General features: G+C 37.0%; 1 protein-coding gene across 12 annotated transcripts in view; it reads right to left on the bottom strand.

The window, feature by feature from the left end:
* LOC106669296 (kazrin) overlaps positions 1–20303 on the bottom strand; it is an 87664-nt gene that overhangs the window by 21020 nt on the left and 46341 nt on the right. For 11 of the 12 annotated variants that reach the window (XM_024230049.1, XM_024230052.1, XM_024230043.1 and 8 more), the window contains exons 2-5: positions 18457–18575; positions 6950–7082; positions 1009–1275; positions 682–882 (exon numbers count right to left, since the gene is read on the bottom strand). In XM_024230049.1, the coding sequence (XP_024085817.1) occupies positions 682–882; positions 1009–1275; positions 6950–7082; positions 18457–18483 (628 nt within the window). In that variant the 5' untranslated portion in view covers positions 18484–18575. The remainder of the gene's footprint in view (positions 1–681; positions 883–1008; positions 1276–6949; positions 7083–18456; positions 18576–20303) is intronic. The other variant, XM_024230044.1, reaches the window with a different exon arrangement.

Consider the following 20303-nt stretch of genomic DNA (forward strand, 5'->3'; position numbering starts at 1 on the left):
TTTTAGTCGTGAGTTATGACCTAATTTGCTTGGGTGAGGCACCAAATTTTGCAGATTGGCTGTAATTAAATGTACTAGTACGGTGTAGCTAAACTATTGTTTAGGTACGGGCGATTTTGCTGATTGAATGTGGCTAAATTTGTTGATTGGGAGTGGCTAAATTTGCGGTTTAGATATGACAATTTTGCTGCTTAGCTGTATTAAATTGACATATTGGGTGAAGCTAAATTTGCTGCTTGAGCGTACACAACTTTATTATTATTATTATTATTATTATTTTTTTGAAAGGCTGTTTATCAATTAAGAGTTGTGCTACTTTTTCCGATTCAAATTCTAAATTCAATAGAACTTCTCGCATTTCAGTCAGACATAGCAAATTTTAATTTTATAGCATTTTAACTACAATTTACAAAAATGCGTTTTAAAGTTGCTAGCATACAAGAAAAACGCAATTCCTGCTGAACATGCAATCATAACTTATCCGGTTAGTGCCTTCTTCGTAATTATTTAATTTTTGTTTTATTTATAAGTTATAAAGAAATAAATGCATCTAGTAAGATACATATTTGTGATATTTACAGAACAATCTTCTCTTGAACGAACTTGGATTCGATTGGTGCGTGCCCTTTCCCCAGATAACTAAAAAGAATGAACTATTCAGCGTCTTACTACTATACTTACTAGATATGGTCTCTTTGGCTTGGGCAAGCTCTTCCTCGAGCTGGGTGATCTTCGAGGGGCCTTCGATTTCGTTGGCGGTGCCTACGATTGCCCCGGAGGCGGAGACGAGCTTTTTAAGCTCGGAAACTTCGCGTTTTAGCTTTTCGTTTTCCAGCCTGAGCCGAGTGCCGGCATTTCCAGACAGGTTTTCCAACTCTTGTACTGAAAGAAAGGCAAAACGAACAAATAATCAATGAAATAGATTAAATGTTAAATGTATTTAAATAGGAGGTTAGTGAAATATATCCAATCCATGTAGAACGTTTAATCACGAGATTTGTGACTTACCGAAGTCCGATTTGTGACTTGGCCCCGCTGTCGGTGATGGTGGCCTTTTAATCCTCACTTCCGGTTCCGGAGGGACGTCACCGGATTCTCTCCTCTTGGCTAGGGAAGTCGGCCTTTTTGAATCCGGCCTCGGGGGCAAATGGACGCTGTTGGGCGGTTGTTGTTGTTCCTCTTCCTTGGGTTCGGAACTTTTCGGATTATCCTGACCCGCTCCGTCACCCTCGGGCGGCACCACGGAATTATGCTCTGGAAAAGTCAATTTGGCAACTTGGCGATAACATACTTTAAAGTCATTTTGATCGTCGTGTTAACATATTTAGAAAATAAATTAATTGGTCTTTGACGTGTTGCTTAATGCCGAAAAACCGGATTATCCACCAGCACCAGAGTCTTAAAACACTGTTGTGGCTAGAATTATATCAGATTGATTACTCAAATCGTAGACCCACAAAAATAGAGATACAAGTCGAAAAATTCCAAAAACCGGATTATTATTATTATTATTATTTTAAAAAAAGTATTCGGGTGTGTGATGCTACAGGATAAATGATATCTCTAGACAGCACCATGGGTCACTTTTGAATTGGCGGGAACACTGTCTCCATTCGTGAAAAGTGTCATATCATAGTTCGATGTCCAGCCTAATAGCATCGGTGTAAGTATTTATCAGGAAAAATGGCACATTTCTAGTTAGATCAATTTTCTTCTTGTTTAGTGAAGCATTTTACATTGCTCGGTAATAACTTATTATTGTGTTATAATTAAACTTAATAAAAGTTAATAAAAAATTAATTATAGTTAAACGAAAAAATGTCAAGAAGCTGTTAAAAATCGTAAAAAAGCCTTAATCAAATTCCTACGCCATCCATCAAATCACAACCCGGAAAGCTGTAACACAGCAAAAATTCGAGCTCGATACATAATCAAAGAAAGGAAAAAGCAGTAATGGCATAATTTCCTTCAAAATACTAACTCTATCACTCCAGTAACTATTTTTTGAAACACAATCGGAAAGATTAAAGGGCTCGGCATCTCCCCTCCAGTATCTTGCCTTAAAATCAATAATGACTTTGTAACAGATCCAAAACAAATCTGTAACAAACTTAGACAACATCAGTACGAAATTTCATCAACATCAAATTACACTTCCAGTTTTAGAGCTATTAAAATAAAAACCGAGAGGACACCAATTCCAATAGACTCAAATACACCCCTTCCTTTAAATCTTCTTTTCACACAAACAGAATTTGACATTGCCCTAAACTCGAGAAAAGACACTGCGCCTGATCCCGATAACATCTGTATCTCAATCTGATCGATAACATCTGATTAAGAATTTGAGGCCAAAGACCGTGAAATAATCTTAAAAAGTATTAACAAGCTCTTCACGAATGAGATCTTCCCTGAACTCCGGTCAAATGCGATCGCGATCCCCAAACTCAAAAGGCAAAGACCGAACACGACGTTAAAAGTTATAGATTAATTTCTTTAACATGTTCAATGTGTAAGTTGATGGAAAAAGTGGTATCTAACAGATTACAATGGTTTCTAGAATACAAAAATTTGCTACCCCCCTGGCAAAGTGGATTTAGGAAAGGTCGAAGAGCTTGTGATAACCTAGTTCAACTAGAAACAGCAATCCTTAGTGCGTTTAACAATGGAGAACAACTATTAGCGATATTTCATGACCTCGAAAACGTTTTTGACAAGACCTGGAGACATTTGATATTAGTTAAACTAAAAAGATTTGGGATTGATGGCCACATGCCAGCATTCCTATCAAATTTTCTGAGCAATAGGTCCTTTCGCGTGGTAACATACTGTCAGACAACTTTGTGCAAGAAAACGGTGTCCCACATGGAAGTGTGTTAAGCGCGCTACTTTTCTGTATTAGCTCAAATAAAATTATAGAAAAAGTTGCTACCGGTGCCTTTCGTTCCAGTCCAGCTGATAGCTTAAGCGCAGAAGCAGAACCCCCTCTCAAACATCGGCGCACATTCCTGGATCTAAAGTTCTTTGCAAAAATCATATCTAATAAATCGCACCCACTCAGAGATCTATTTCCCGGGGATAATATGTTGTCTAATGAAGTTCTCCTTACTCAGAAGCGAAAACTCTATTCTGTGCGAGTATCCCTGACCCTGCAATCTTTAGGAATATAGATCCCAAAAATACAGCATTCAAGCGTCTCGTCACTCCCTCCCTGAACGTTACAGAACAAATTTTGTTTCAGATTCTAGAAATTCATAAAAGTGAACACCTATCCTTACACCTATCAACAAGAGTTCCTAAAATCAAAAACTATTTCAAAAATGCAACCTTCGCTTACACAGATGGATCCAAGAGCGCAGAAGGGATTGCCGCATTCGTGTTAGGCAGTAGGAAATATTCTTTCGTACTCTCACGACTACTTATGTAGTGTAGAACTCCTAGCGATCAATAAATGCCTGAACATAACAGCTTTGACAAGAAATCATCTGATCCTTTGTACTTATTCTCTTTCGGCAGTATATGCTTTAAAATATATTTTTAGCCTGAACCCCATCGTACATGAAATTCACTCTGCCATAAAAGACCTTTACTGCAAAAATGTACAAGTCACTGTCATGTGTATACCAGGGCACTACAAGATATCCGGAAATGTTGAGGCGGACAAAGCGGCAAAAAGTGCCCAGAGAGACGGCCATCAAATAAGTGAGGTGCCGCAAGAAGACTTTATTACTCATGTGAGGGCCAAAACAAAAGAAAAATGGCAACTAGAATGGCTTAATATTGGAGAAAACAAGCTAAGAACCATAAAAGCGTACATTGCACTATGGACCACCTCAGCTAGAATGTCACGAAAAGAAGAATGTGTACTTGCGAGACTCAGGATAGGGCATACGCGGATTACTCATGGGTACTTGATGGCACGCGAACCTCCGCCTATGTGCTTAACATGTGGAGTTTAATCATAGTCAAGCACACACTGTTATAGTGTAAGATATATAGAAGGGTGCTTGCTTCTCTACCCGAATTGCTAAACTACAGGGGAAAAAACAATGTCAAGATTATTTCAATTTTTAAGGGAAACAGAACTGATTGGTAAAATCTGTATTTGCCTAAGATTTTAGATTTGGGTCTCAGGGTTGGTGGCTATTATTAACATCCTAATACACATTGATCATGTGGTCTTGCTTGCCGATAATGTCGCTTTATTCTGAGAAATATTTATGTTTTAGCGAATTACTGTGACCAGTGTTACCTGGGTGTTTATTTCAACAAATCAAAGGTTATTTTCTGAAGAGGAGACAGGATTCGAAAGAAAAGTTGAAATCTGACTTAAGGGGTAAAATAAAGAAGTGGGACCTGTGGCGGGGCGGCTGGCGCTCGGGTTTGGTGCGGGTGGTGTGGTTGGACGTGGTGTGTGTGTGTGTGAGGACTTCTGGGCGACAATGCAAGCCCCAGACCTGGGGGCGATGTGGATGTCACAGAGCCCATGCACATCGTCAATAGAAGGTACTCAAGAGAGATAAAGTAAAATTATGAATGTTGAATACCTAATCCTTGAGAATGCTGTCCGTATGCCCCCTGTGTCCCTCCGTGCTGCCTGGGTCCTCGATCGGGCCGCCCCCACAGGGCCCACCCAGTACAGATTCAAGGCAAATATAACCCTCATTGTGGCTGCTGCCTTATTAAGAAAAAAAATATTTGTAAAAATGACTTTTACATCACGTGGACAAAAAGTTCGCTGAAAACCAAGAAGGAAGCTGCCATCAATAATAATGTTAATGAAGTTTGTCAGTTTTCAAATTCCACTTCATTGGCTTTAGGGCAAAACGGGATATTGGGTCTTCTCGTCGCACTTTCATAACCGACAATGAGAAGAAAAGTATGACCTATAGTGCTCATAGTTTTGGATTTTCAAATGTCACTAACAAATCTGGTAAGCATGAATGCTCAGCTTACAAGTTGCAGGCAAAATTGTTACAGAAAATCGAAATATTGTAAATACTGTATTATCACAATTATATTTTATGCGAAAAAAGAAGATTGGATGTCCTTAATTGAACCTAACAGCATTCCTAGTACTTTTGCTGCGTTTTTCTCTTCATCGTGAGAGCATAGCAGTACTAATTTCAAATTATGAAAAACAATTGTTTTTCAAATCAATTATACAAATATTTTTTTCTTAACGGATATTTGTATGTCGTCTGTTACTATCATCAAGAAAATTATAAACTTACAGTCATTCATTCACCACCATTATCGTTAGAGCAAACCAACTTAAATTACTGAGAGCCAATATACGCAAGATAAGTGTCACAACTCAAAAAGCCGTAGTTTTTTTGGTAGTATTGCTGGATTTTTAAAGTATTGTGTTTTCACTTAAGATTTAGACAAGGGAATGGCAATATTGATCGATCATTTCAGTTTTTATTTCCAACAACCGGAATGGCGTGTACTTAATACCTAAGTCAAAAAAAGTAAACGTCCATCTGTCTAAAAACAATAATTTTTTCTGGCTAAAAAAATTATTCCTGTAAAATTTTGTTGTTGTTGAGTTGGGTCAATTTTCATGTGCGTGTGGGAATGTCCGAGTGTGTATATTCCAGCATCGATTGATTTGTCCCCCCCCCCCCCAAAAAAAAAATTAAATTAAATTGAAAAATAAACTACAATTCAAAGAAGTAAAATGATTAAGATGGTAATCGCGAGTTTGGTAAAAAGTGTTGTTCCAGATGGCTGACCTATTGATTCTAAGGTTTACAACGGCTGTAAAAAAGACGTGGAGTTAATTGGAAAACTATTTTATTGTCCGAAAAAAAAAGCGAATGAAGGAATTGAAGGAGTAAGCATTTTGCCTAGTCCTGCTTACATTCCTGACACCATCTGAATATAATCACGATATTTCTCTGTCAGTGTAACCCTTTTGAAAGGACAGTGTTTTGAATAGACCAGAACAACATAGACGAATCAGAAAAGGCCAGATTTGTTTAATTGTATGAGAAACTGGAGAAAAGATAAATAAATACAAAATCAACGAGCACTCAATTTATATCGGGCCAGATTGAAAAAAAAAAAAATAGAAGATATTCTAAAAATTATTTGACATTTCGTACATATAACGTTCAATAAGTAATTAAATTTGAACTCCAAACTTGTTATGTCGAAAGCCTAATTTATTTCAAAAGTCTATGCCAATTCACTAATTTCGTGGTCCGCTTGACCAATTAATATATAACAATTAATTAAGCTTTTTAGTTGAGATAAAAAAAAAAATGGCAAAAAGGAGGGAAAATCCAAAAGATGCGGTTGAGATGGGAAGTTGGTGTTCGAGTGGATCGAGGTCACGATAGCTCAAGTGGTAGAGCAGCGGCGTATCAAGCCGAAGATCGTGGGTTCGAATCCCGCTCGTGCCATTGACTTTTTTATCTCAACTAAAAACCTTAATTAATTGTCTATGCCAATGTTTGTAATTTGACAAATGATGGCACGTTTAATCCTATGTTTAGATTTTGTGCTTATATTTCAGGCGTAACTTTTGTCATAAAAAAGTTGGCTAGTGCTAAGGGAAAACAAGATGAAACATAGTAATGTTGTTGTTGTTGATATTTTGTACATAGAGAATATATAGAAAAATAAACTGGGTTTTTGTTACACAAGTGTTTTAAGTATTGCACGTAGCAAAGTAGTACTTATTGTATTTAAAATAATGGCTTAATAGATAACATTGTACTTAGTCATGCAGGGTTTAAAAAAAACCTTGCGGAGATCCCTCTCGTAACCCCTGACGTTATTTTATCATGAAAATATATAATCCCAACGGCCCATATTAAAAAAAGTTAAAGGCAGTAAATTGCCCCGCATCTGCTGGCTACATCGCCTTTTCATAAAATCCCATTAAAACTTGGACGAGTAGAAATAGGGGAGGATATTAAATTCGAAAGACTATACTCACTTTCCGACTGGGCCACGGTGAGCTGCATTTTTCTTGCAGGGACCTCGGGGATCGGCCGGTGAGTTGTCGTGAAAGGAGGTACAGCCACTTCTTCTCCTCTCGTCGTATCTTCCGCCATACCCCTCAATTTGTCCTGTTGAACACACAAATACAAATTTATTAAATAGAACCTAGAAACAATCGATCTTGCGTTGCTAAAATAACGACACAACTTCTGTAGAATAAGTACTGTCAACGTATCTCTGACCAAGAATCACATTAATCATATTAACCAAAACGTGTCAGGCTGAAGAGGGGGAAGATTGTTCTGACCTCAGTGGCCAAATTGTATGAACAAGAACGAGCAGGACCAAATAAAACATTGTTTACATACTAACTTTTGACTTATTCATATTTAACGATGTATTATTGTTTGCTTTTGATTGATTGTTTTTACCAAACAACGAATTTACATTGTAAGAACAATCAATTAAAAAGCTTTTGTAATGTTATGAACAAAAGAGCTTGTTTGGACCATAATAAAAGACACTGTTTGATTTTGTGTATGTATAAGGTATTGAATATAACTAATATACTCAATAAGTCCAATATTTATCACATATCGGTTCAATTTTGGATATTGAAGATAAAAATAAAAGACGGGCCTTTTAATGGCACAGCTTTCAATCATATCTATGCTATTTGTTATTCTATTGATTTACCACTTCGATACGAAACTTTGGCACAAATTATACAAATTAAGCATATATTGCGTAAAGTTCATTGTGTAAAGTTTTATAAATTTATAATACTGTTTCATGTCAGTCCTGCTTTTGCACATCTTATTTGAGTAAAGCTACAAACTGAATCAAGATTGCAGAATAAAAAAAACCTTTTTATGTCATTAAATAGGATAGTAAAACTGTATTGGTTTATGACAGAAAGACCCCATTATAAAATTTTATAATCCCCTTCTCTTCCAAATTAATTAATATAATGAAGTGTTTATAGGTAAAAACTGGGGTGAGTGTATGACGTCTGGAGAGTAAAAGTAAGTTATTAGCAAGAGTTGAGAGGGTTCAACCCCGCCCCGAGGAATATTGAGTACTCTGGGGGAGTGAATGTGGCCAGACTTGTATGTTTCTATGGAGTGTTGCGTTTATGTTAATTTATCGGAATGAATGTAATTTATTAGCGTGAAAGGAAGGGGTTGCTTATAACCCCGCCCCGAGGAATATCAAGTACTCTGGAGTGAGTATATGACGTCTGGAGAGTAAAAGTAATTTATTAGCGTGAAAGGAAGGGATTGCTTATAACCCCGCCCCGAGGAATATCGAGTACTCTGGGGGGAATGAATGTGACCAGACATCTATGTTTGTGGTGATGTGTTTGTGTTAATTTATCGGAATGAATGTAATTTATTAGCGTTAAAGGACGGGGTTGCTTATAACCCCGCCTCGAGGAATATCAGAGTACTCTGGGGTGAGTGTATGACGTCTGGAGATTAAAAGTAATTTATTAGCGTGAATGGAGTACTCTGGGGGAGAGAATGTGACCAGACATCTATGTTTGTGGTGATGTATATATATGTATTATATGTTTTGTTTCTTTTCTGTATTTGATAACCTGAGGTTCAAACGAGAGACTAGCATTCTAGGATACCAACGTAATATATATTTGAAATCTCAGAGTCAGTAAGCAGATCGAGAAGCTCAAATGGCTGCAGTTTAAAACAAAATATGCGCGAAAGAAAAGAAAAAGAAGGAAAACACGTAGAGGGCCGGCGATGAACTCAGCTGTTTGTCGGCCCATAAACTTCCCACTTATATACGCAAAAAGCATTTTATCAGCGCGGGAAGACGGATATTTCAGATTGGTCACGTGTCATCTGGCGTTAGGCAGGGGTGTTTTCTTAGTCCCTATTTCTTTTGTTTTTCTTTCTGATTGGCCTTATTTGTTAGATTCGGATTCAAGGTCGGTGGCACTTTTATTGAAACTCTCATATATCGATTTTGCTTGTATAGACGAAAATGACCTGATTTTTAAACTTTGTAACATTAGCATCTCTTCCAAATTAATAAAATTAAGCAATAAATAAAATAAATAATTTTTCGTCAACCAAAAACCTTAAAAAGAATAATTAATTGGAAGAATAAAAATAATGTTTAAGAAAAACATTTTTCATCAGTATAGGGAAAAAAGTATTTCAGATTGGTTTCTGGTTTGTGTGGTCTTACGGTGGCGTGTACTCTTAATCCCATTCTCTTTACCATTATTCTTTTTGATTTACCTATTTTTAGATTTGGACTCAATGTTGGTGACACTTATAGTGAAACTCTCATACACTGCTTTTGATCGTATAGACAAAAAAGCCCTGATTCTTAAACTTTATATCACTAGGATCTCTTCCAAATTAAAAAAAATAATGTTGACGAAAAAGGTTTTTTATCACTTTGGAGAAAGAAGGTATATCACATTGGTTTCTGGTATACGGTCTTCGGAGGGTCGAATTCTCTTTGCAATATTTCTTTTGGATTGACCTATTTTTAGATTCGAGTATCAGAGTTGGTTTCTAGTTTTATTAAAACTCATCAACAGCTTTTGATTGAACAGATAGAAATTCCGTGGTTCTTCTAAATTATTAGTTATAATAAAGTGTTTTTTTAAAAACTTTTTTTTCGATGGGGGGAAGGCAGGTATTTCAAATTTGTTTCATGTACTATTTGTCCTTACAGAGGGGTGTAGTTTTTAGCCTCCTTCTCTTGTCTGTTTTTTTTCTGATTTGCCGAATTTTTTAGATTTGGGTCTCACGGATGTTGCTCTTTTTATTAAAATTCATTGTTTTTCCTTGTGTAGACTGAAATGCTCTCGTTATAAACCTTTGTACCATCGGTACCTCTTCCAATTTAATGTAATAAAGCGGTCTTATAAAAAATTATAAAAAGAGCTTTTCTTCAGTGTAGGGAAAATTGGGTATTTCAGATTGGTTTCACGCGGCATCTGGCCTTACGGAGGGGAGTATTCTTAGTCCCCTTCTCGTTTTCACTGTTCTTTTTGATTTACCTAGTTTTTAGATTCGGGATTCAGGGTTGGTTGCTCATTTTATTAAAACTCATAGGCAGTTTTTGACTGTGTAGACTATAAAACATCATATTGGTATCTTTTATATAATAATGTAATTAATATAATAATGTGTTTTAACGAAAAAAAAAAATCAGCAATGTGGGGAAAGATGGGTATTTCAGATTGGTTTCTTCTTATCTCTTCTTTTCACATAAATTTTTTTCGATTATTTGCCTAAGATTTTAAATTTGGGTCTCAGAGTTGGTGGCTATTATTAACATCCTAATACATTATCATGTGGTCTTGCTTGCCGATAATGTCGCTTTATTCTGAGAAATATTTATATTTTGACCAGTGTTACCTGGGTGTTTATTTCAATAAATCAAAGGTTATTTTCTGAAGAGGAGACAGGTTCGAAAGAAAAGTAGCTTCATGGGTACGTGTATCGTAGCCGTGCCCCTGCGTGTTCCATTTGGATCGTTAGAAACTAGGTTGGAGGGTTGACATTAAAAGAACCTCACCTTTAATTATACAATCTAGTCAGAGATTCGCACTTTTTATCTGGATAGCGCAGAAATCTCAGAAAAATCGAGTCCCTTATCAAAACAAACCTAGCCTGCATCTAGTAAAATTGGTGCCTGGTTTTACTGTCGGGGCCTCATCAAAAATTTACTTGTTTAAAATCTTTATTATTGTCACATTTTTGTTTTCTTTTTAAAGTTTTTAGTTGAGATAAAAAAGTCAGTGTCACGAGCGGGATTCGAACCCACGACTTTCGGCTTGATAGCCGCTACTCTACCACTTGAGCTATCGTGACCTCGACCCTCTCGGACGCTAACTTTCCATCTCAACCCCACTTTTTTAAAACATTTTTCCTTCTTTTTGCCATTTTTCAAATGTCGTGTAATCTATTTGATTCTCGGCGACAAATGAAGTGGCCACGGAGAGCTTTAGTGAAGTATACTTCATTTAAACTTATTAAATTCACTAGTTTTAAGATTATTAAGAACATAAGAATTATTATATTTTTTATAAATATGTTCACTATTTTCTATTATAGATAGGTAAATACTTTTATTTACAACAAATGACAAAAAACTACTACAAAAAGGCATGGATTAAAACCATCTGTTTGATTTGTAACTGGTATCATAATAACAATGTGGAAATTTAAAAAATATGTCAGTTGTGTCTAAACCTTCGAACAGTCAACATCATATTGTTTTCTCTTCCACAAAGGATTAACTCAACTATCTAATCTACATCTATTTTTCTCTCAGGGAGTACCCGTTTCTATTTTATTTTTTATCTTTCTTTCTCTTTTTCTTCCTTCTCCTTTCGTAGTATCCCTTTTGTTCATTATATTTTATACACTCTAAAGCTAAATTTTACTTCATAATGCTGCCCATGCCTGAAATGGATTTATCACTCACCGCTAAACCACCTGACCCTACTTCTAAATTAAAAATACCAGGAAAATGGTGCAGGAAATTTCTAGTTATGTCACTGGAGTCGGAACGAGGATGTTCCTTTAATAATTTCAGTCCTTTTAAAGCCTGTAGATTTATAAAGAGTTATGCTCCAAAAGTCTCCATGAAATTTCTCCGAAATGGATCTATCCTCCTTGATATTAACAATGAAAATGATTACCTAAACCTACAAACCATCAAAACATATGAAAATTCGAACAAAATTTTTACTCTCCATCGATCTCTAAATTTCTCAAAAGGTGTCGTGTTCGTTCCTGAACTGGTAAACTGTTCTGAGACAGAGATTCAAACTGAACTAGAATCCCAAGGCGTGGTAAAAGTCGAAAGACTGAAGAAAAGCGTGAATAGACACTGCCCCCAACCCAACTTTATTTCTCACCTTTCAAAGACCTGATATTCCAGAAAAAGTAAATCTCGATTTTCTACAAATCAAAGTACGCCCCTTCACACCTAATCCAATGCAATGCTACTCCTGCTATAGATATCGACACATGAGCAAATACTGCAAGACGAAAAACTGAGGAAACTGTGGTGAAATGAGTCACGAAACATCTAGTTGCCCAAACCCACCACATTGCATAAACTGCTCTGGTTCTCATCCTGCCTTCACTAGACAGTGCCCGGTATATATTGCTGAAAAGAAAATAGAAAGTATAAGAAAAAGCGAAAAAGTGTCTTTCAAGCAAGCTGAAACTCTGTACAAACAGCGTATTTCTCCACAGGAAAGATTAAATATGCCACTTTATTCTCAAGTAGGCTCAGCCTCCACACCAAATCCACCAGCGTCACCCCATCACACTAGCACTCCTCCATCTTCCATCAATCCTTCAACCTCTCTGCCCTCACCTACCCATTCCTCAACCCTCACCTCACAAAATCATAAAATTGAGTCCCTTACAGAAGAGATAGCCAAGCTTACAAAACTTGTTCATTTCCTTGCAGGAAAGTGCCTCACATGCCCACCATCACAAATTCAACCTACTCCCCCACAAAATGAACTCATGATATCTATCCCCTCCAGTTCAAATACACCATCTACTTGTTTCCCCTCCCAAAATACAACTCTTCCTGTCTCCAACAGTAATAAGAACATCTCAAAAACAATGCCCACACTCACAAATAAATCCAAATCATCTCTAAACTTAGACAAAATTAGCTCCAAACGCCCTTTTTCACAAGGCTCAAACTCCTCCAGTACCTCTCCCAAAGCCAAAGTCAAAACACCTAAAACTGAAACAAACAAACGCTTTCCGTAACTAATTTAACTAAGTTTAACCCTGTATATCAAAATCCCCCTTCTCTAATTATAATTAACCACTATGAACAATGGAATATAAATGGTATAAATTTTCACCGTAACGACCTACAACTCTTAATCAATAAATTCGACCCATATGTTGCTAGTATTCAAGAAACTCACCTAAAAGTCAGTGATAATTTTACAATACGTAACTATCAAATAGCTCGAAAAGATTGTACCTCAGGTCAAATTGCCTGTGGTGGTGTTTGCCTTTTAATTAAAAACTCCCTTGTCCAACAAACCTTGTCATTGTCCACCCCCCTTCAAGTCGTTGCAGCTAGAATTCTATCCCCAAAACCCTTCACTATATGCTCCATCTACATCCCCCCACACCATAAGCTTACAATTGATGAAATGGAAAATCTCTTATACCAACACCCCTCACCAGTATATTTGCTTGGAGATTTCAACGCACACAATTTCCTTTGGTATGGAGACCACACCAATCACAATGGGCGTAACCTTGAAACCTTTATTGACCGGAATAACCTTAACATTCTAAATACCAACTCCCCCACACATTTTTGTGCACGCTCAGGCAAATTTTCAAATATTGACCTCACCATCATCAGCCCCACCCTTCAACCTTTCCTCAGTTGGTATGCTCTCACTGACTCCCATGGCAGTGATCATTTCCCCATCCTTATCAAATCCTCTCTAAAAACTAATTTTTACCCTAGACCTTGCTACTGGCAACTCCATAAAGCTGACTGGGAAAAATTTCAAAACAATGTCCAACTTGATGACCTGGTACCAGAAGAAACAAATATTGATGACTTAATTGAGAATTTGAACAGTAGGATCCTAAAAGCTGCAGAAATTTCCACCCCTAAATCCAAACACAACCACTCCCTTAAACAACCAGTACCATGGTGGACTGCTGAATGTGCTCAAGCTGTATATGAACGTAAAAGAACCTTGAGAAAATTTCTCCGGAATCCTTCCACAACCAACTTTGAAATCTATTCCTCTGCCAAAAAACAAGCCAATCGCATAATCACAACTAGCAAAAAACAATCGTGGGCTAATTTTCTCACAAAGGTAAATCGGCACACACCCATCAAAGAATTCTGGTCCACTGTTAAAAGAATCATGGGACATGGTTACTCCCCTCCTGTTTCCGTCCTCCAGTCAGGCAATAATTTTATAACTAACCCCAAAGAAATTTCAAACCTCCTTGCAAAGTCGCTTCACGACTCTACACTAACCTCTAACTTCGACCCAAAATTTCAGAATACAAAATCATCAAAAGAATCTACCCCTCTACTTCCTGCAAACCTTGATGACAACGATCCTTTGAACTTCCCTTTCACCCTCTCTGAATTCTCTCTTGCTCTGTCCTCGAGAAAAGACACTGCCCCTGGACCTGATAACATCAGTGTAGGAATGATACAAAACCTTTCAACAAATAATCAAAAAGTTATACTTAACATTTTCAATGAGATTTTTCTAAAAGATAAATTTCCAAAAATCGGGGGCAAAGCAGTAAACATACCAATCCTAAAGAAAAACAAACCCCCTCTCTTAGCCTCAAGCTATCGACATATTGCTCTTACATGCTCTCTGAGTAAACTTCTTGAAAAAATACTAGCCCAAAGACTTAACTGGTATCTCGAATCTCACTTGCTGTTACCAACTTGTCAGAGTGGATTTCGAAGAAATCGAAGCACCATTGACAACCTTGTTATCTTGGATACATATATAATGGAGGCCTTCCGCAACAAAGAAAAAGTTCTTGCTGTTTTTCTTGATATCGAGAATGCATTTGACCGCACTTGGCGACGACTAATTCTCGACTCTTTAATCCGTCTCGGTGTCTCTGGTCACATTCTGACCTTTATATCCAACTTTCTGGGTAATAGAAGTTTTCAGGTTCGTTGTGGTAACGCCATGTCTGATGAATTCTCCCAAGAAAACGGTGTGCCTCAGGGATGTGTCCTAAGTGCTATGCTTTTCAGTATATGTTTTAATCAAATCCTTACTTCAATTGATCCACCTGTGCAAGCTCTTTTATATGCCGACGATCTTGTAATATACTGCAAACACAAAAATATAGCCATACTTCAACAACAAATTCAATCTACTCTGTCCTCAATAAGTAGTTGGCTCGGTAATAACGGTTTCAAAGCCTCTGAAGCTAAAACGGTCGCTGTACTTTTCTCCAAAAGACAACCCTCTTTTCTCCCCAATCTTAAAATGCATAATGCAGTTATACGGTACACAGACTCTGTTCGCTACCTTGGTTTGATGTTTGATAAGCATTTAAATTGGAAACTTCATCTTAAAAATATAAAGCAATCATGTCAAACATCACTGAATCTCTTCCGTCTATTAACTTCCACCCGTTGGGGAGCAGACAGAAATAGCTTGTTGAGGCTATACAAAACTCTTATACAATCTAAGATTGAGTACGGATCGATCGCATATGGGTCAGCAAGTGAAAAAACACTTGAAATCGTCAATCCAATTCAAAACCAAGGCCTGAGAATGGCTATTGGTGCCTTTCGTACTAGCCCTGTAAACAGCATACACGTTGACTCAGGTGAACTCCCACTAAAACATAGACGCTGTATGTCTGACCTCTTCTATTTTGCCAAAATCCTATCCACCCCCATCACCCTCTCCATTCCTCTTTTACAAATGGGCGCCCTCTTCCAAACTTTCCTGACTGGCACATCCCACGTTTTTCCTTCCCACTAAGAATCCACATACTCCTAACAAATTACAAAATTGAGGTCCCTCACGTCCAAAAATCGCATACATCCCCCATTCCCCCGTGGACCCTCCCCACTCTTTCCATTTGCTATTCAATCTCATCTTACAATAAGGATCGTACCCCACTGTATATATTTAAGAATGAATTTCTAATGTTCAAATCTACACATTCAGAAGCAGTTTTTGTTTTCACTGACGGATCCAGGTCTGAGGATGGAACTGGATCTGCTGTTGTCTGTGAGTCACAAGTATATCGTTTCCGCCTACATCACCATTGCTCTAGTTATACTGCTGAACTCCTAGCCATACTCAAAGCAATTAATATCATTAATGTGCCCCGTACCACCCTAATTATCTGTTCTGACTCTCTTTCAGCACTCACCACACTAAAAAACACATTCTCCCTAAACCCAGACATCTACAATATTCTTGCAAAGTTAAAACAATATAAAGACATACGTGTAGAAGTAATATTCAAATGGATCCCAGGCCACGCTGGAATAACTGAAAATGAGAAGGCAGACCGTATGGCGAGAAAGGCAGCCTTGAGTGGTATTCCTCACGGAGGTGTCCCCTTCAGTGACCTCTGCCGTCACTTTAGGCGGCTCATCTGGAGGGCATGGAAGTGTGAGTGGGGTGCCTGCACAGGAAACAAGCTCCTCGCAATAAAGAAAGATGTAATGAAATGGGAATCCTCTTCCAGACCCTCCCGAAAAGAAGAAACCCTCCTAACCCGCCTTCGAATTGGCCACTCCCGACTCACCCATAGATTCCTACTTGAAAGAACTCCTAAACCTATATGTCCTCTGTAAAACTACCATCACAATATCCCACATCCTAATAGATTGTCCTTTATACACTTCTAAAAGATCCCTCCATCAGATTCCCAAAGACCTCCAATCCATACTAAGCAACAACTCAACATCAATAAACAAAATTTTTAACTTCTTAACAGACATCCAACTAATTGATAAAATCTGATATCCCATCCCCTCAACTCTTGTTTCCTTTGCTGGTTCCCCATGTTGGCGGTGTGGTGCGGCTGACTTCTGGCGACGCCCGTGCGGAGCCTCGGGTGCTGGTCGGTCTTGGGCTGGATTGAGGGGTGCCTCCCCGGACTCTGAGGTCAAGGAATCTCCAGCGAACTTAGAGGAGGTGTCGATGGTGACTAGACACCGACCCCTCCTCGATAAAGTCCTGCGCGCAATATTAAGACTAAAAGCATCAGTTGCGAGAGATCCGTGGGGTTCCGTTCTTTCTTGGCCTGGGGCTGCCACTGGTCTGCGGGGGCCTCGCTCTGAGGGGGCCGGGCTGCGCCGTTAACTTGCACAGACTCAAGGCTTAATGACCAATAAGGTTTCAGCCTTTAAATTATTTAAATAAAAAAATATATGTAAAGAATAAATAAATTAATTTAAAAAAATTAATAAAACTGGTAGGCACATAAAAACAAAGCAATACAAAGTAAGGCCGAAACAGTAAGTAAATAAAATAAAACAGAACAATAGAGAAACAAAAAATTCAACTCGCAGTGTTAATTAGCTTTCAATAATTGAAATCAATCGATAAACTCTCCTATACCCTTTATTAAAATTCATCAAGGCAGGCAAATGCTTAAAATGCTGTCTGCATTATTACTAAATTCACTTGCTAAACAGGCAGCACACGTGTCGGCCTCAGTGGAAAACTGTAACCGTCCGGAATTCCATTACCGCCCGTTCGACCCTATTAAAATTCCATAATCCTCCGGTTCTGGTGACCCCTTCGTGGAAACTGGATAATTGCATCCTCATACGGTGGAGAAAGCCGGGCCATAAACAAGAATTGCTTTTTCGTTTCTTATCGCTTATGAGATTTTGAAAACCGACACGGGAGGTGATTCAGTCAAGAGTTCAAATAATTGGAACAACGATAATTTAAAAATAATAGAAACAAACAATGCAAAAACAGTTAAGTTGCATACAGAATCGCATATTGCAAATTGATAACAGAACAATAAAATATTAAACCGTATGATTATTCGGAAATCGTGAAATGCGGTCTGGTGTGATGTAGGTTTCAGAAAAGCATTTTCTTTATCGTGCCAATGTTTCGATCTTTATTGAAATCATCTTCAGGGCCTGGGATTTACAAACATTGTTTAAATATAACAAATATATGTTTTCTGCATTGTATAAATTCACTTTTTTCCATATCCTACATGTATTTGTTATTTTTAAAAAATGATTGTAAATCCCAAGCCCTGATGATGATATCAATAAAGATCAAAACGTTGGCACGTTAAAGAAAATGTTTTTCTGAAACCAACATCACACCAGACCGCATCTCACGTTTTCCGAATAATGATCGACTAACGGACACTAACCACCACACATTAAACCGTATAATATTATATTTTATCTGTCTGTTTCTCTCTCTTTCTCTTCCTGTCATTCTCTCTCATGGCCCTGAAATTTTCTTTCTTTGTTTATGTGTATCTGAATGTAGAATACTGTCTATTTTACAGTCTATCTTCGTTCTGAATCTCGCTTGTTTTCCACTTCGTTCTCTACCTACCTCTTAATTGTCTATGCTTACAGCTCTCCGTTTTTTTTCTCACCGTCTGTCTCTGTCTCTGTGTGTGTCCATCTGTCCGTCAGTCTATCTGACTGTTTGTCACTCTCTCATCACCTCTTTCTTTTTGACTCTTTGTTTCTCTGTCTTTCTTTCCATCTACCTCTCTCTGTCATTCTCTTCACCTGGCTGCTATATTCTCTTTGGGCCTCTATATGACTGTATGTGTATGTATATTTTTGGTTTCAATCTTTGTGTCTATGTCTCCTGTTTCTCACTTGCACCCTCTCTTATTTTTTCCCTGTATAATATACAGGCCCCTTTTTTCGCTCTGGTTTGAATGTCTGTCTCCGTCATTCTATCTATCTAACTATAACTATCTAATATTTATCCTTCTTCCAGCCTACCTGTGCATCTACAAGGAGGCGTTTCATCAAAGCCACGGAGGAGTTGACGCCTTCGTTCTGCAGGCCATTCTCAGTAGCTTCTGAGATGTGAGTTCTTAGCTCTTTTAGAGTGGAGAGAGCTGTAATAAAAAACAAAAGAAATAACATTAGAAATCGTGAATAAGTTGTACATAACAATAATCCTAGTAAAAAAAATTTCCTGTGATAAATTTGTGATATCTTGTGGTATTTTTCACTTATTCACGTCCATACTTTCTCTATCCCAAAATCCACTCAATTTTTTAAAAAGCTTAAAAGTTTATTATAGAAAGACACCTTAAAATATTCGACATAAGAATCCCCATGTCAATAGAACCATATTGAGAATAAAATATAAATTTAAAATATGGTAGATAATTATAATAAAAAAAACTTCTCCCCAATTTGTAATTATCCTCTTACATCTCGTAAAACCTTTGTACTAAAGTATATTATAATGTATAATAAAGAGTAAATAAAGAGTTGGTATACAAGGGGATGAAGAAAAATGAATAATTTCAAAATCATCAAGTTCTTTTCCTCTCTAACTTAATAACAAGAATATTCTATTCTGAAGATTTCCCTCAGGAAACGTTTGACAAAACATATAATAAAACTATTAAAAGTAGTAGCACTTGATGAAAATTAATAAACGAATCTAAACTATTCTGGGTTAATTGAATTGAGAAGTGTTAGAAACTAGGATTATTGGATTTTGTTATGTGAGAAGATTAAGAAGAGATGAGATGAGAGGGTGGAGGAAAAAAAAAGGTCGCGAGAGTAAGTTCTTTTGGGCTTAGTGTCGTCTGTACAAGCAAAGGTGTAACGGATTATCATAGCAAGTAAGCTTACTTTTCCTCGATAGTCTGAGCTTACTCCTTTAAATATAGTACCAAGCCTTAAAATATAAAGGTTATGTTTACAAATCTGTTAATCATTTTGTATTTTTAACCTGTAAATAATTATTTTTTAAATAAATCTTTATTATAAAGTTTTATATATCATTTTTTAAATTTTCACCGGGTATACGTACATGAGGGAAAAGATTCATTGCTAGAGGAAATGGGAATCAAGTCAATGAATAAAGCATGAACAGAATTTTTTTTTTTAATAAAGAAGACATTTTGGAATATATGATAAACCTTCAGCATTTAAAGTCATCCATCATAGGAATAAAGTCAAATTTAGACAGTTCTTTTAACAGAAATAGAAAAAACTATAATAGTTAATTAAAAAAAAAAATAAACTGAAGAAAGAATAAAAGCCACATTTTAACAGTATGTGTGGTGTGATTAGTGACCGTTAGTAGTTTTATATATCATTTTTTAAATTTTCACCGGGTATACGTACATGAGGGAAAAGATTCATTGCTAGAGGAAATGGGAATCAAGTCAATGAATAAAGCATGAACAGAATTTTTTTTTTTTTTTAATAAAGAAGACATTTTGGAATATATGATAAACCTTTATTCCTATGATGGATGACTTTAAATGCTAGTCATCCATCATAGGAATAAAGTCAAATTTAGACAGTTCTTTTAACAGAAATAGAAAAAACTATAATAGTTAATTTAAAAAAATAATAAACTGAAGAAAGAATAAAAGCCACATTTTAACAGTATGTGTGGTGTGATTAGTGACCGTTAGTAGATGATTATTTGGAGATCGTGAGATACGGTATGGTGTGATGTAGGTTTCAGAAAAACATTTTCTTTATCGTGCCAACGTTTCGATCTTGATTGAGATCATCTTCAGGGCTCAAAGTGTTTGTTTTCTGGGTAGATGTGTCATTCTTGTCTGTCGTATTACTCTCAACACACTTTGAGCTCT

Source organism: Cimex lectularius, unplaced genomic scaffold (genome assembly GCF_000648675.2).
Source record: "Cimex lectularius strain Harlan isolate CLEC.00 unplaced genomic scaffold, Clec_2.1 scaffold388, whole genome shotgun sequence".
Lineage (NCBI taxonomy): Eukaryota > Metazoa > Arthropoda > Insecta > Hemiptera > Cimicidae > Cimex > Cimex lectularius.